The sequence below is a fragment of the Protopterus annectens genome, chromosome 2.part1 (assembly GCF_019279795.1).
Source record: "Protopterus annectens isolate FY-2018-M chromosome 2.part1, PAN1.0, whole genome shotgun sequence".
Lineage (NCBI taxonomy): Eukaryota > Metazoa > Chordata > Ceratodontiformes > Protopteridae > Protopterus > Protopterus annectens.
In genome coordinates, this window is record NC_056729.1 from 1,367,054,495 (window position 1) to 1,367,068,194 (window position 13,700).

At 41.9% G+C, this 13,700-nt stretch overlaps 1 protein-coding gene across 2 annotated transcripts in view; it reads right to left on the reverse strand.

The window, feature by feature from the left end:
* Window positions 1-13,700, reverse strand: part of TBC1D14 (TBC1 domain family member 14) — a 773,921-nt gene that overhangs the window by 371,163 nt on the left and 389,058 nt on the right. For both annotated transcript variants that reach the window (XM_044062828.1, XM_044062829.1), the window contains one exon: window positions 919-1,019. In XM_044062828.1, the coding sequence (XP_043918763.1) occupies window positions 919-1,019 (101 nt within the window). The remainder of the gene's footprint in view (window positions 1-918; window positions 1,020-13,700) is intronic.

The window sequence follows — 13,700 nt, forward strand, 5'->3', positions numbered from 1 at the left end:
TTTCTTTTTCTGTGGGACACTCGCATGAAGAATCCTAGGTGGATCGGACCCTTGCTGATGCACTAAGCATAGTAGGGGTCTCCTCCTCACTAAAATCTAAGGAATCCTTCTCTTCTTCCCATATAATCACCAGAGCTTCCCCCTCAACATCTGCAGCAGATGTATGAAAAGCCTCGGAGGATGTGTGAGAAGCCGGATCCATGCCAGCCTCTGAATGGGTCCCAGCAGAGGAATCTGATGCAATAGGAAGATCCTCCAGGCTTTCACCACCCTTGAGAGATGTCAGGGGAAGCTGGACAGCAAACTGCATCAGATTTGAGTTTTTTGGCCTTTTTCCTGGCCTGTGGATGACTCAGGATGGGAAGACTTTACCACAGCACCTTGCGCCAATAACTTTAGTTTTACAGGTAAATAGACATGGAGGAGAGGTGAGTATGTAGGATCTTTGGGACAAACCCTCGGCAGACAAAACACTACGTATGGTTGTCAGAAGCACCCAAACAGAAGGGACACTTATTCATGACCACCTTTATGGGGAATTTGCCTCCGACACTGACATTTTTCCTTTCTGGATGACATGTAAACCAACACTACTAAAATAAGAGAAAACAAAGAATCCCAACAGGTCACTTATCTGAAATTAGCTTGGTAACCAGCACAAAAGGGTATTCGAACTGGGACACAGAAGTTCTAAAGTATGCGTCTGTACATCACCTTTATGATCTATAGCTTGAGTGGGGAGTATACGTGTGACATATGCCTGAAAATACTAAAGGCTTTGGTATACTGGCAAGACATTGTGCTATCCTTTGCATGAGATCCAGCACATAACGAATGCTGCAACAGTGATATGGAAGGGCACCTTTTGCTCTAAGTAACCCTTAAGACAAATGTTTACAACCCCCTAGTGTTGCTTACCTGCTGAAAGATACAGAGGTTTGGAAATGTTCGTGAGATATCCAGCTTTATGAGTTCTAGACTTGCTTCTCGATCTGCCACAGTTGATCCAGTGTCTTTTTCTTTTGGAGAAAGGAAGAGGTGGAGGAGAAAATGCAATTTACTATGCCGCAACATTTTTAAAATAATAACTACAAAATGCAATGAGATGGCTGGCAGCAAGGGTGATGACATGATATTTAGATTACTTTAGATACCTTTAGTGCTCCTCTACTGATTATTTATTACTCAACATCCCAGTAAACTGGCCTGGTTAATGTTTAACACTTGCATGCATTAGCCATGTAGGTACTAGCAAAGTGATACTTTTGTGGTCAGTATGGTAGTACATTCCACATGGAGTCAATAATTTTACAAAGTTACTGACCTCCCCTTTTAAGTTAAAAAAAAAAAATCAGGATGCAAAAACCTTCAAATTGTTTCTTTCATCAAGCTTAAGGCCAAGTAAACATTGACAGAAAGGTTGCTGATGTATCAGCTCAGTGGGACAAAGTAGGTAATTAATTTCGGGAGCAGCCTAAAAAAACTAGAAGCTAGTGAAAGGTTATGTATCCAAGGAGAAGTGGTAAAAACAGAATGACTGCCTTCTCTTCTCCTGAAAGACTCATTAGCTAGTACAGTCGTCTCTGTTTTAAGAGTTTATGCTTACATAACGTAAAAAAAGCTATGTCTTGTTTAATCGTGATGATCAAAAGAAACACTTCATACTACATCACATTATCTGCTTGGATCAATCAGGTCCTCATTATAAATAGATGCATTATTAATGCTTAGCTATTTTTCCAAGATTCTTAATGGATTAACAAATGGGCTTATACTCTACCAAGTAAAATTTGGCACATTTTTTTCAGATGCTCCTGTGCTTGGGGTTAAATGAGTATTGCCAGTATATATAAACAGAATGAAGCAAGAGATAATGTACTTAATCTACCTCAAATCCACCAGTGGATAAAGCTTTCTGCACATTAACAATGAAGATTTAATACTTACACTTCAAAAAGTCAAACACAAGCAAATACATCTCCAGCAGTAAAGGGGAAGCCAAAAGCCATGGTTGCACAGAGAGGCCTTTCAAATACAGGACAGGCATACAAGAACCCTGTTACCTCAGAGGACCCCACTATATCAACTGACACCAGAATCTATATCATGCATTTAACACTGGAGACCCTTCCTGATGGATCAACAAGTGTGTTGAAGACCAAGGAGAAAAATTCAACATACAAGCCAAAGAACAGCTCATGGACCAAGGTTCAGAGGGGCAGTGCCCCAAAGTACAGATGTACACAAAAGGAAACCAAACTCCAGAAGTGACAGCTGGGACAATGACAACTATAAAAGATATGTACCAACAACCAAGAAGTGACAAAGATGGCAATGAAGATATTCTTGAAGGCTGCAAAGGTAGCAGCCGGATCTGTAAATGGCAGATCTTGGACCACATTTTTAAACACCTTTATTAAATGATCACCTAAAAAATAGGTATGCATATGATAATAGAAAAAAAAACATACTAACATTTCATCTACATGTAGCATGCATTACATAAGATTTAACAATCGCCATCAACTCCAACATCACAAATTGCTCAATTCCTGCCTTCCTTTAAATCCCACTCCTCCTGAACAATTCTAAATGTATTGTTCCCACACATTCTACTTATTTCTCCATAATCTGTTCCTTCCCTTTTCTAAAATTCCCACCTCCAGTTCTTTTCTCTCAGTACTTCAATTCCAGCTGATTTAAATTTTGATTTCCATTTTCTAGTAATCGCTTTTTTTTTGCAGCATTAGACTTGGTAAGGTTTTAGTATGGTCTAGGCAGTTAAGATCCTGTGTTCCACCTTGAAAGGAACATTTTTCTTTTTAGTTACAGCCAATTGGCTCTCCCAACATTTCTAACAGTACTTTGTAGGAGTTTATAAAATCTGCCAACTCATTACACACCCAAAAGAAATTCCGAGTGGCCTCTTTCCTATCACACCCTCCATCATTGCTATCTACCAAAGGAAATTTTCTCTGAAGTCTACTTGGGTTATAGAAATACCTAGGAAAACAATTAAGAAAAAATCTTAAACCTTCTAAACTCCTCTAGATGTGCTCCCATTGTTCCTTTATAAACATTTCCAGCCTCTCTTCCAAACATTTTCTAACCTCTTCGTCTTCTTAAAATTAACATGCAATATAGTTCCACACCTATTAACTATCCCTTTAACAGCAGCTTCTGTTCTAAACACAAGTGAACTCCACCCACAGTTGTTCACTTAGCATACCCTTTTCTCTTTGCCCATACTCATCCATCCCAGATAGAGAACACACTAACTTTAGTCCAATTTTTGGATTAGCCTCATCCCACTCTTTCCCTTGCTAGTTATCTGTTCCCAATAATTTAGTTCCCTTGCCAATTTATCCTTTAAATTTCAAGCAGCTCAAATGGCAAAGTCTCCTTTCTCCACTCCTGGCTTAGCTTTTAGAATACTTCCTGCTACTGTAGGAACAAAATATTCTGTATGAATCTTTCTATTCTCTCAAAGGAGCTACCTTCAAAATCCTACTTTCTCTCCTTATTTCTCACCCCCCCCCCCATTTCATCAGTGTCATCTCTTTCCATTCCACTTTCATTTATAACCTTCTGGTTATGTAATATGAACTGCAGAGCTCTAAAATATCCATTCAAATCAGATAATCCTAAGCCACATTGCTCATTGGAGAAGATTAACTTATCCCACTTAACTCTTGCCCTCAACTTCTCTAATTTACAGAAATATGCCTCACTTGTATATTAAACTAAAGGGACTAAACAACTGCAGTGCTTGTATCTTACTATCCACAGCACCTCAGGTTTAATATTTCTTTATCCTATTCTCATTTGCAAGTAAAACTAACTTCTCTTAATTACAACAGTTGTATCCTTGAAGTTAAGAGTCCTGTATTTTGTTTGCCAATAGCTCTAAATATAAAGCAAATAAAATAGGACACTTCTGACTGGTTCCTATGTTCTAACAAATGCAAATACTTCCACTGCCCTACATAAAATACCAGATGACTATCTTGAATGCTTTCTTTGCATCACTCGCCAGAAAAGCTGCATTTCCTTACATTCTCTACTAGAAAAAATTATTATCCAGAGGAATGTTGCAAAATGTTTGTCCCTCCTCCACAAAACCACAAAGATCCACATCTATTAATTCTGGCAATAGCTTTGCCATTCTCTTAGCTGGTATACACAATTATAAACGTGGTTTGGAACTGGAATGGGTCTATATTAAGCTATGTCTGAAGGGTCTTTACCTTCTTTGGGTACAGTAGTCACCATAGCTTTCTTCCAAGACATTGGTGCTTCCCTTCCTTTTAAAATACTGTTAAACTTCCAGATCACCACTTTCCTCCCACCTAGCTGCCATAGGAAACCTTATGTTCCTGGAGACACCCCTGTTCATTGATTATACATCACCGTTTTTGACATCATCCAACTATTAATTCTTAAGTTTAATCTTCAATCTAACCTTGGCATAATTAAGTCTTCCATTAATACTTCCATTTTTGCCTTTTCTTGGTTTCCCATTCCCCTGCTTAATACAAGTATTCAAAATTTCCTAAATACCTCTTAACTCTATAGGATCTCTGTTGTCATAAGCTCCCTATGTTTAGCCATACCTGTTTCTACTTTATGTTGCCCAAGTTGTGCTAAAAGTATTTGTGGTCTGGAGTTATCACAAAACAATTACTTAACAGCAGACTTTCTAAACTCATGCATATTACTCTAAAAACATTCCCTTATTTTCGCTTTAGCACTCTGCATTTACTCCTCTTCTTGAAGTGTGGGATTCCCCTTTTCCTGCAATACTTTAACCTTTGCCAGCCTTGCTATTACTTTCCCACATCTTATTTTACTTCTACCAATCCTTAAACTATTTTCTTTTTATCTCACTCAGTAACAATCCCTTCTAAAGAAAATTCTATTATTCCTAATAATTCAAATAACTTATGTCATCCATTCCTTAAACTCCTTTTTTTAACAGGTAAGTAGGAAAGAGCCAGTACCTTCATTTCTACCTCATTACCCTACATCTTCATCTTAGTTTTTATCCATGTACACACTCAACATATATTGGAAGTGTCAACTGTTTCTATTAAATACACATGATCTTATGAAATATAGTTCTACTTAGCCTAGTTATTGTATTTTGGGGATATGTAAATTCTGAGCTTCTACCAATGAATTCACATCTTCCATTTTCCCTTCTAGGTCCCCAGACATATGCTCACAACTGGAAATTCAGTTGCACTTCCCATTCATAAATACTCCATGCTGAAAGCCAATTTCTGCCCAAATTTACATAAGCTCCATAAAAGCAGTTTTATGAGGGAACAGATGCATGCTAGTGCAATCCTCCCTGGCCAATAGCTCCTTACAACCGCACATCTACCAGTGTCAGTTTTCCTTTTCTGTCCAGTACCGGAGCCCCTATAGCAACCAGCATCAGTCCCCTTTTCTTTTGGCCCTAATATTCTACTACATGTCCATCCCAAAATCCTTTGTCAAACTCACAAGCCCATTTCTCTTCAGACATGTTTCCTACAGCATTATTTGCACCCTACTCAATTCAATGCTATTTACTTTTTGTCTAGATTTGCAAGGCCATTTACATTCCATGACAATATGGACAGATTAGCCATTATGACAAAGTGATTACCCCTGCCTATTACACATGACCGTTCTTATCAAAGTGTATTCCTAACACTTGACTTACATGCACACTGTCAGGCTAATGCTTTATGCAGGTGCTTTTTCATCTGTTTGAATCTATGTCACATTGCTCAAGGCTTGTTTCATTGAAAAACAAAAAAAATCTCAGGATCCACGCCCCTTTTAACGTGAAACACACAAAACTGTGTATACTTTCGAGAAATGAAATTTGTGCACCCAGATAGAACCAGTTGTCCCAAATAATTATACCCACAAGCATTACCTAATCTAAAATTAAGGTCAACAATGCAGAAGTGCACATTACAGCCCATTTTCTCACTTACAGTAATTGCTACCAGTTTTCCAACTTCCCAGATGTGAAAAACATTCTGCATGCTTTCAGTAAAAATTAACTTTTAGCCTCAAGGAAAACATTGCACTGGCCATCTTTAAAACAGACTAAATTGTTTAAAGTATTACTTGCTGTGATTCAGTTTGCTGGAATGGCTACTACTACTAGTTAATTTACCACAGTTTCAAACATTTTTCAGTGGACTGTCACTGTACCTCTAAATGTTGCATTTCTCTCAGTAAATAGGGCTCAGAACTCTGAAAATGAAATTAACTGCACCTATAGACAGCTCATTTCCAAGTAAAAGGCAGTCAGCAATGACAAAAAAATGCTAACTTTGTATTCAGATTCAAATGACAAATATGCATCTGTAATGTACAGGCTTCCCATGGCCAACTGCCTGCATCTACAAACTGTCTCACTGTCAGCATTTGGTAAGAGGAAAAAAAAGCTAATAATTTTGCAGGTAGAAACCTACAATTTTCTATGCATTTCAAATCTGCCAAGTGGAAGGATTTCTAGCAGCTACAATCATCTCAATAAGGCCCTACTGTGGAACAGTTGCTCCCAATTTGGAGTACCCCACTGGGTAGTACCCAGAATTTCCTGCACTGTCAGGAGCCCTAAAGTACAAAAATGACAGCTATGGACTTACCATAACAGATGAGTGAACATCTCTGTCTGGTTCAACCTGTGGGTTTCAGATCGGACTTAGAGCAGACACCAGTCAACTCCATCAGATGTCAAACTTACCTGGCTCCACCTCCCTTACCCATAACATCCCACTCCTCAGATAGAGTCTGCCCCATGACAACCACTTTAAACATACAAAAAAGCTTTCTTAACCTAAATGGACACAGGACTCCAAAAATAAGGAGCAGACAACCTCCACTGTCCAGTCATCCAGAAGGGGAAGTTCATCATACCAACCAAAGGAGAGGGTGGGGTGTGAGCCAGAAAGACAAAACATGGGCCTATCATTAAGATAACTACATAACTTTCATATCCTATGTTGTCTACTCAGTCTAGCTTCAACCTGTGGGATAGAGTCCCCAGCCAGAAAATATTACTCAGAAGAAACCAAGGAAAGATATTCCGCAACACAGTGGAGCCAATGGAAACAGTGCATCTAGACTGAATATCCAGCTTATAAATGTGACAAGTGTGGAGACCCAGCCAAGTAGCAGTTGCACAAGTTTCACCCATTGATACTCTAGAAAAGATAGCTGTAAAAAAGAAGTTATGTACTCACCATAACGTTCCATCTGAGTAGGTAACTTCATTTGTCAGCAACCTGTGGGTATCGGATCCAACCTAGATCTGAGCCGGCAGCTTTCCAAGCTAAAGATATGAGCTCCAAGCTCCTCCTCCTTACACATAATACCCTACCTCCTTCAGTCCTCAGATCGCATTCACCCAATTATACAATGTCACCTAGACAAAACAACCACCTGAAACATCCTAACCTAATGAATACCAAAAGCGGATATCATTCTAGGATTCAGAAACCAAAGAACCAGGTTAGGGGGAAAGAGGGGGGTCGGTTGCTGACAAAGTTACCTACTCAGATGGAACGTTATGGTGAGTACATAACTTCTTTATCTGAAGTAGTCAACTTCATTTGATCAGCAACCTGTGGGACAGTCCCCAGCTACCAAAAAACTTGGGAGGTCCTCAAGGAAGGATATTCCGGAGCACTGCAGAGCCAAAAGATGCCCTTCCTCTGGATATTAAATCGAATTTATAATGAGATAAAGGTATGAGAGGAAGCCCAAGTAGCCGCAGAACAAATGTCATCCAAGGGCACTCTTGACCAGAACGCAGCAGTAGCAGCCATAGAATGGGTAGAATGGGCATGAACCCCTAAGGGCTCTGGCAGACCAGATATCTTGTGAGCAAAATGCAATGAGAAATCCATCTAGCTAGAGTCACCTTAGACACCGGCTTACCCAAGAAAGGCTTCGCAAAGGAAACAAAAGAGCCACTCTGACTTGCGAAAGGCAGCTGTTCTGTGCAGGTAAAAGTGCAATTGTCTATGAACATCTAACAAATGAAGTTTATAGTCCCCTTTATTCTGATAGTTAGGGAAGAAAACTGGCAGATTAATAGACTGATTGATGTTCGCCTCGGAAGCCACTTTAGGTAAGAAGGGTTAGTCCTGAGAGAGACTCTGTCCTTATGGACAACAAGATATGGGGGTTTAGTACAAAGGGCCAGGAGTTCCGACACCCTTCTAGCTGAAGTAATAGCTATTAAGAAAGCAGTTTTCTAACATAAGAATTTTAAATCAACAGAAGCTGCAGGTTCAAAGGGTTGTCCAGTTAAAGCCTGAAGGACCAAAGTTAGGTCCCATGGGGGAACAGCGTTCCTAATAGGAGGTCTCAAAAGAAAAGTTCCTTTTAAGAAGGTCTTACAAATCTTAGTGGAAGCTAAAGGACTAAGAATGTCTCAAATGTGAAAATGGGAAATGTCAGCCATTTGAACCTTTACAGTAGATGAAATGGCCCCTTGCTGAATAATATGAGATAGGAAATCAAGCACTGCTGGAATAGGAGTAGTGAAAGGATGCAAATTCTTATGAGAGGCCAAAATGGAAAACTGTTTCCATTTGCTGTTGTAAACCTTCCTGGTAGAAGGCTTATGTGCTGCTACCAGGACGGATCTAACTGCAGACGAGATACCAGGCATCCTGGCAACTAATGGAACTGATCAACCAAGCTGAGAGCTTGAGGTCATCCAGATTCGGAGTTTCTAATCCCGAAGGATGAGAAATTAGATCTGGGATTGGATCTAAGATCCAAAGAGGAGCTATGAGATGAGACCGTAGGTACGGGAACAAGGTTAGACAAGGCCAGAATGGGGCTATGAGGATAATCTTGTTCCCCAACAGACGAGCTTTCTGTAAAAATTTTGTCATTAATGGAAGAGGAGGATAAGCATAAAGACCAGATGGCCAAGCATGAACTACAGCATCTCTGGGGCTTTCCCCCAGGGGGGAATTAGAGCAAAAAACTTGCTGCACTTCGTGTTTGAAGGCGATGCGAAGAGATCGCAGCAAGGCTGACCCCACTTGCGGAAGATCTGTTTTGCTACTAAGGGGTTCAGAGACCACTCTTAAGGAGAGAGGATAGTGCGACTTAGCTTGTCTGCTAGGATGTTGGACCGACCAGGAATATGAGTTGCTAACAGAAAACGGTTGGTGGATATCACCCAATCCCAAACTCTCATGGCCTCTCGGCAAAGAGGGTAAGACCTGGTCCCCCTCTATTTGTTGATGTACCAGACCACTGACATGTCTGTCTGAATTGCAATAGTCTCTGGAGGGAGAAAGGCATGAAGAGCTTGCACCGCTCTCATCTTCAGAACACTGATATGCAGAACGGTCTGAGTCCACGTACCTTGGACAGTTCTGCCCATACAATGCCCGCCCACCCCATCCAAGGCGAGAAGAGTCTGTGGTTACCGTGGCTTGGGGTTGTGGCATTATGAACAGTCCTTCCTGAAGCTCCCGAGATTGGAGCCACCATATGAAGGAATTTCTGCAAACTCTGCGGAGGGGGATCGGAGAGTCCAATGGGTGTTTAAGGATGGACCACTGGACCTGCAAGGTCCACTGGAGGACCCTCATGTGCAAGTGAGCTAAGGGTGAAAGGTTGACTGCTGCTTCCATGGACCCTAAGGCTCTCAGGGCCAACTCCGCTGATGGGGTTAGAGATTGAAGGAGTGCTAGAAAGTACAGTTTTGTACCTACCATAAATGTAGATGTTAGAGTGCTAATACAGCTGCAGTCATAACAGATGGGTTCTCCTGCCGTCAGGCGGGTCCTCGGTCGGCCGAATTCCAAAGTCTAGGTCCGGCGTCTGTTGTCGTCCCTTCTTCCCTGACGTCAGAGTGACAGGGGTATAAAAGAACCAGCAGACGCCATTTTCTTCAGTTTTTCTTGCCCCAGATGTCAGATGCCCCCAGAAGGAAGGAAATACATAAATTTGTGTAATAAAGCAATGCCATATAATCAAAATACAGTAGTGCAAGCAAATACATCAAGAATGAATACCCCAATCAGGTTGCATGAGGAGGTGTTAGCCAATAGGCCTGTCCCAAGAAGGGAAGGAGGGAGGGAAACCTGGACTGCAGCTGTATTAGCACTCTAACATAGGTTCATAGGTTCATAGGTTCATACTAGGCTATCTGCCCAAGGGCATTTATAAGCCTAGCCCATAGTTATGTGGCTTTCGCCACCCCTTTAGTTTGAATAAAAACTATGCCTATCATTTTTCTGTGCCTCTGTCAAGCAGTGACACTGAAGTAATCCCTGGGTATATCTGATCTCCCATCCATTGGTCAAGATTCCTCTGAACAAGGCCAGCAGGTGCTCTGCCTCACATGTACCGGGATTTTGTTCCACAGCATAGGGAGTCTCTGGGTGATGAATCTGTCCCTCCAGCATGTTCTATTTATAACCGTGTCAAGGTTTAAGTCTCCCCTTGTGGTTCTGAGGGATCTAGATTTTTGAGGTGAAGCATATTCATCAAATCTGGGTTTGACATGGCCTTATATGTCAGGCACAGGTCACCTCTGAGCAAGCGGTATGAGACTGAATAAAGCTGGAGTTCTTTCAGTCGGGCAGCATAAGACATATTTTTGAGACCCTTTATCCTTTTGGTGAGGAACTTTGGGGCCTTGCTGCATCAGGTGTCTGGTCAGATACATTCCGAACGGGCATTGTACTCAATCATAGGTCTAATGAGTGATGAGTACAGGGGACGATGACCTCCTTGATCTAGATGTGAATCCTTCATGATCAGGTGGGCATATAGAAGGTTTTCCTAACTACTTTAACAACATGAGTGTCAAACGAAAGACTACTGTCAACTTGGGTCCCCAGATCCCTGATGACTTTTTCTGTGCTCAGTGGATTGTCACCTATATGGTAGCTAGGGTAACCTTGTTTTTCCAAGGGTATGACTATGCATTTTTGGCTTAACTTCAGGCCATGGCTCTGGCACCAGTTATCCGTTTGTGAGGCCCTTCTGGAGGATATCTGTGTCAGATGTGTTTTCGACTATGGCACCCAGTTTGCAGTCATCTGCAAACTTTGTCAGCCATAACCCTCCTGTGTTTGCTTGTACTTCAGAAAAGTAGATGCCGAACAAGAGTGGACCCAGGACTGAGCCCTGTGGGACACCACTTGTGACAGGCTTTGAGTCTGACATGGCTCCAGCAACTCTGACCCTGTGGGTTCTGTCGCTTAGCCAGTTTGCAACCCATCTTGTGATGTATGGGTTTACATTCAAGCTGATGAGTTTTTCGATGATACCTGAGTGGGTATTGTGTCAAGGCCTTTGCCAGGTCGTAGGCTGTATGGACTGCCTTTCCCTCATCAATGGCCTTGGTGACTGTCTCGAAAAAGTCAACCAAGTTTAAGAGGCAGGATCTGCCTTTGACAAAGCCAAACTGGGTTGGATCCAAAGTCTGCAAGTTTCCTATGTCTTTATTTATGAGTTCCATTATGATCCTCTCCATGGCTTTGCAGATAAGGCTTGTCAAGCTAATGGGGCGGTAATTTCCAGGGTCTGTGGAGGCACCCGCCTACATTTATGGTAGGTACAAAACTGTACTATGTTCATCTTGCATACAGCTGCAGTCATAACAGATGGGTAGAATCCCAAAGCTAAGAAAGGGGTGGTAGGCACTAGGTGAAACTAGGAGGAGCCAGAATGCCCTGCAAGACTGCAGTGGCAAAGCCCGCTCTAGATTTGGAGTACAATGGAAGTTGGTAGTGCTTGGAGAAGGTATGCACAGAACTCCAAGTGGCTGCTTCCAAAATATCTTTGGTAGGAACTCCTCTGAGAAAAGCTGCAGAGGTAGCCGTGGCCCTTGTGGAGTGAGATCTGATGCCTGTATGTACAGTTTTGCCATGAAAAGAATAGCAAAAGCGTATGCAGTGGGCTATCCATTTTGAGATTGTCTGTTTGGAAATTGGCTTTCCTTGAGCTCCTATAGCATAGGACACAAAGAGCTGTTCTGATTTTCTGAAAGGCTTTGTTCTGTCCAAATAATAACGCAGTTGTCTGCGGATGTCCAAGGAATGTAGTAATCTCTCCCCTTTGTTTTGAGGATTAGGATAAAAGGTAGGTAAGTGTATAGCCTGATTCAAAGCTACCCTGGATACCACTTTTGGCATAAAGGACAGGTTGGTTCGTAAGGAAACTCTGTCCTGATGGAAGATGATAAAAGGCTGCACAGCCATGACAGCTTGTAGTTCCGATACCCTACGAGCTGAGGTAATAGCCAGAAGGAAAGCTGTTTTCCAGGACAAATACTGCAAATCTGATGAGGCAGCTGGCTCAAAAGAAGGCAGGGTCAGCTTTTCTATAATGAATTTGAGATCCCAAGCAGGTATTGGTTGTTTCCTTGGGGGTTTTAGATTCTTAGCCCCTCTGAGGAACTGTCTTAAGAGGGGGTGAGAGAATAAGGGTGGATCAGTGCTGTATTCTGCAGAAATGGCGGAGGCATGGATTTTGATGGAGGAGAATGAAAGTCCACTGCTTAGCAGCTCAGCTAGATACTGTAATATTTGAGGTAAATTCAGTTTTCCAGGATCCTGGCCCTCTCATTCCAGACAAAACCGTTTCCATTTTGCGGAGTAAGCTTTTCTAGTACATGGCCTTCTGGCCTCCAAAATGACATCCTGCACCTCCTTGGAAAGTAGGGTCTGTTGTGATGCTAAGGAATCTTCCATGCGGCTAGATTGAGTGTTTTTAGCTGACTGAAGAGTTTTGAAGCTGTGCTGAGTCAGAAGAGGCATTAGAGGCAGGGTCCATGGTGGGGAATGCTTCAGGCTCCTCAGGAGTGGGTACCAGTGTTGTCTTGGCCAGTCTGGAGCAATGAGAATCATCTTTGGTCTGTCTGCTCTGGTTTTTAGTAGATCTTTGGGTAGCAGAGGAAGAGGTGGGAAGGCATAAACTGTCATTGATGTCCAACTGAAAGAGAGCGTCCACTCTCCAGGCCTTTGGATGAAAAATCCTTGAGCAGAATATTGTCAATTGGTTATTTTTGTGGGAGGCAAAGACATCTATGTCTGGCATTCTCCATGCTTGAATTGTCTCTGTAAAAACTTGAGGATGCAACTTCCATTCGTGTGGATCTGTCATATTTCTGCTTAGGTTGTCTGCCAGCGTGTTTTCCTTGCCTGGCAAGTACTGTGCTTGTAGTTCGATTTGTAAGTCCAGGGCCATGTTCCAAAGTGACATGGCCAGTCTGCATAGGAGGTATGAATGGGTTCCACCCTGTTTATGTACCACATTACTGTGGTGTTGTCTGTTCTTATCAATAGTTGACCTGGTTGCAGAAGGTCATTGAAAGCTATAATAGCATTTATTACTGCTAGCATTTCCTTTTGATTGATGTGAAGTTGCTTTTCTTTTTGGGACCATTTGCCCTGAATGCACCGATCTGTCATGTGCGCCCTCCAGGTGTAATCCGAGGTGTCTGTTGTGATGACTTGATTTGCTTGAGACTTGCTGAATGGGAGACCTGTGTTTGTTTGGCATGCTTGAGCCCACCACAGAAATTCCTTTTGAAGACATGGAATTAGTGATATTATTGTTTCCAAACTGTGGCTGTGTTGAGACCATAGGTTTTTCAGGTACCATTGAAGTTTCCTCAAATGCAGCTTTGCACATGGGATTAGTAAGATGCA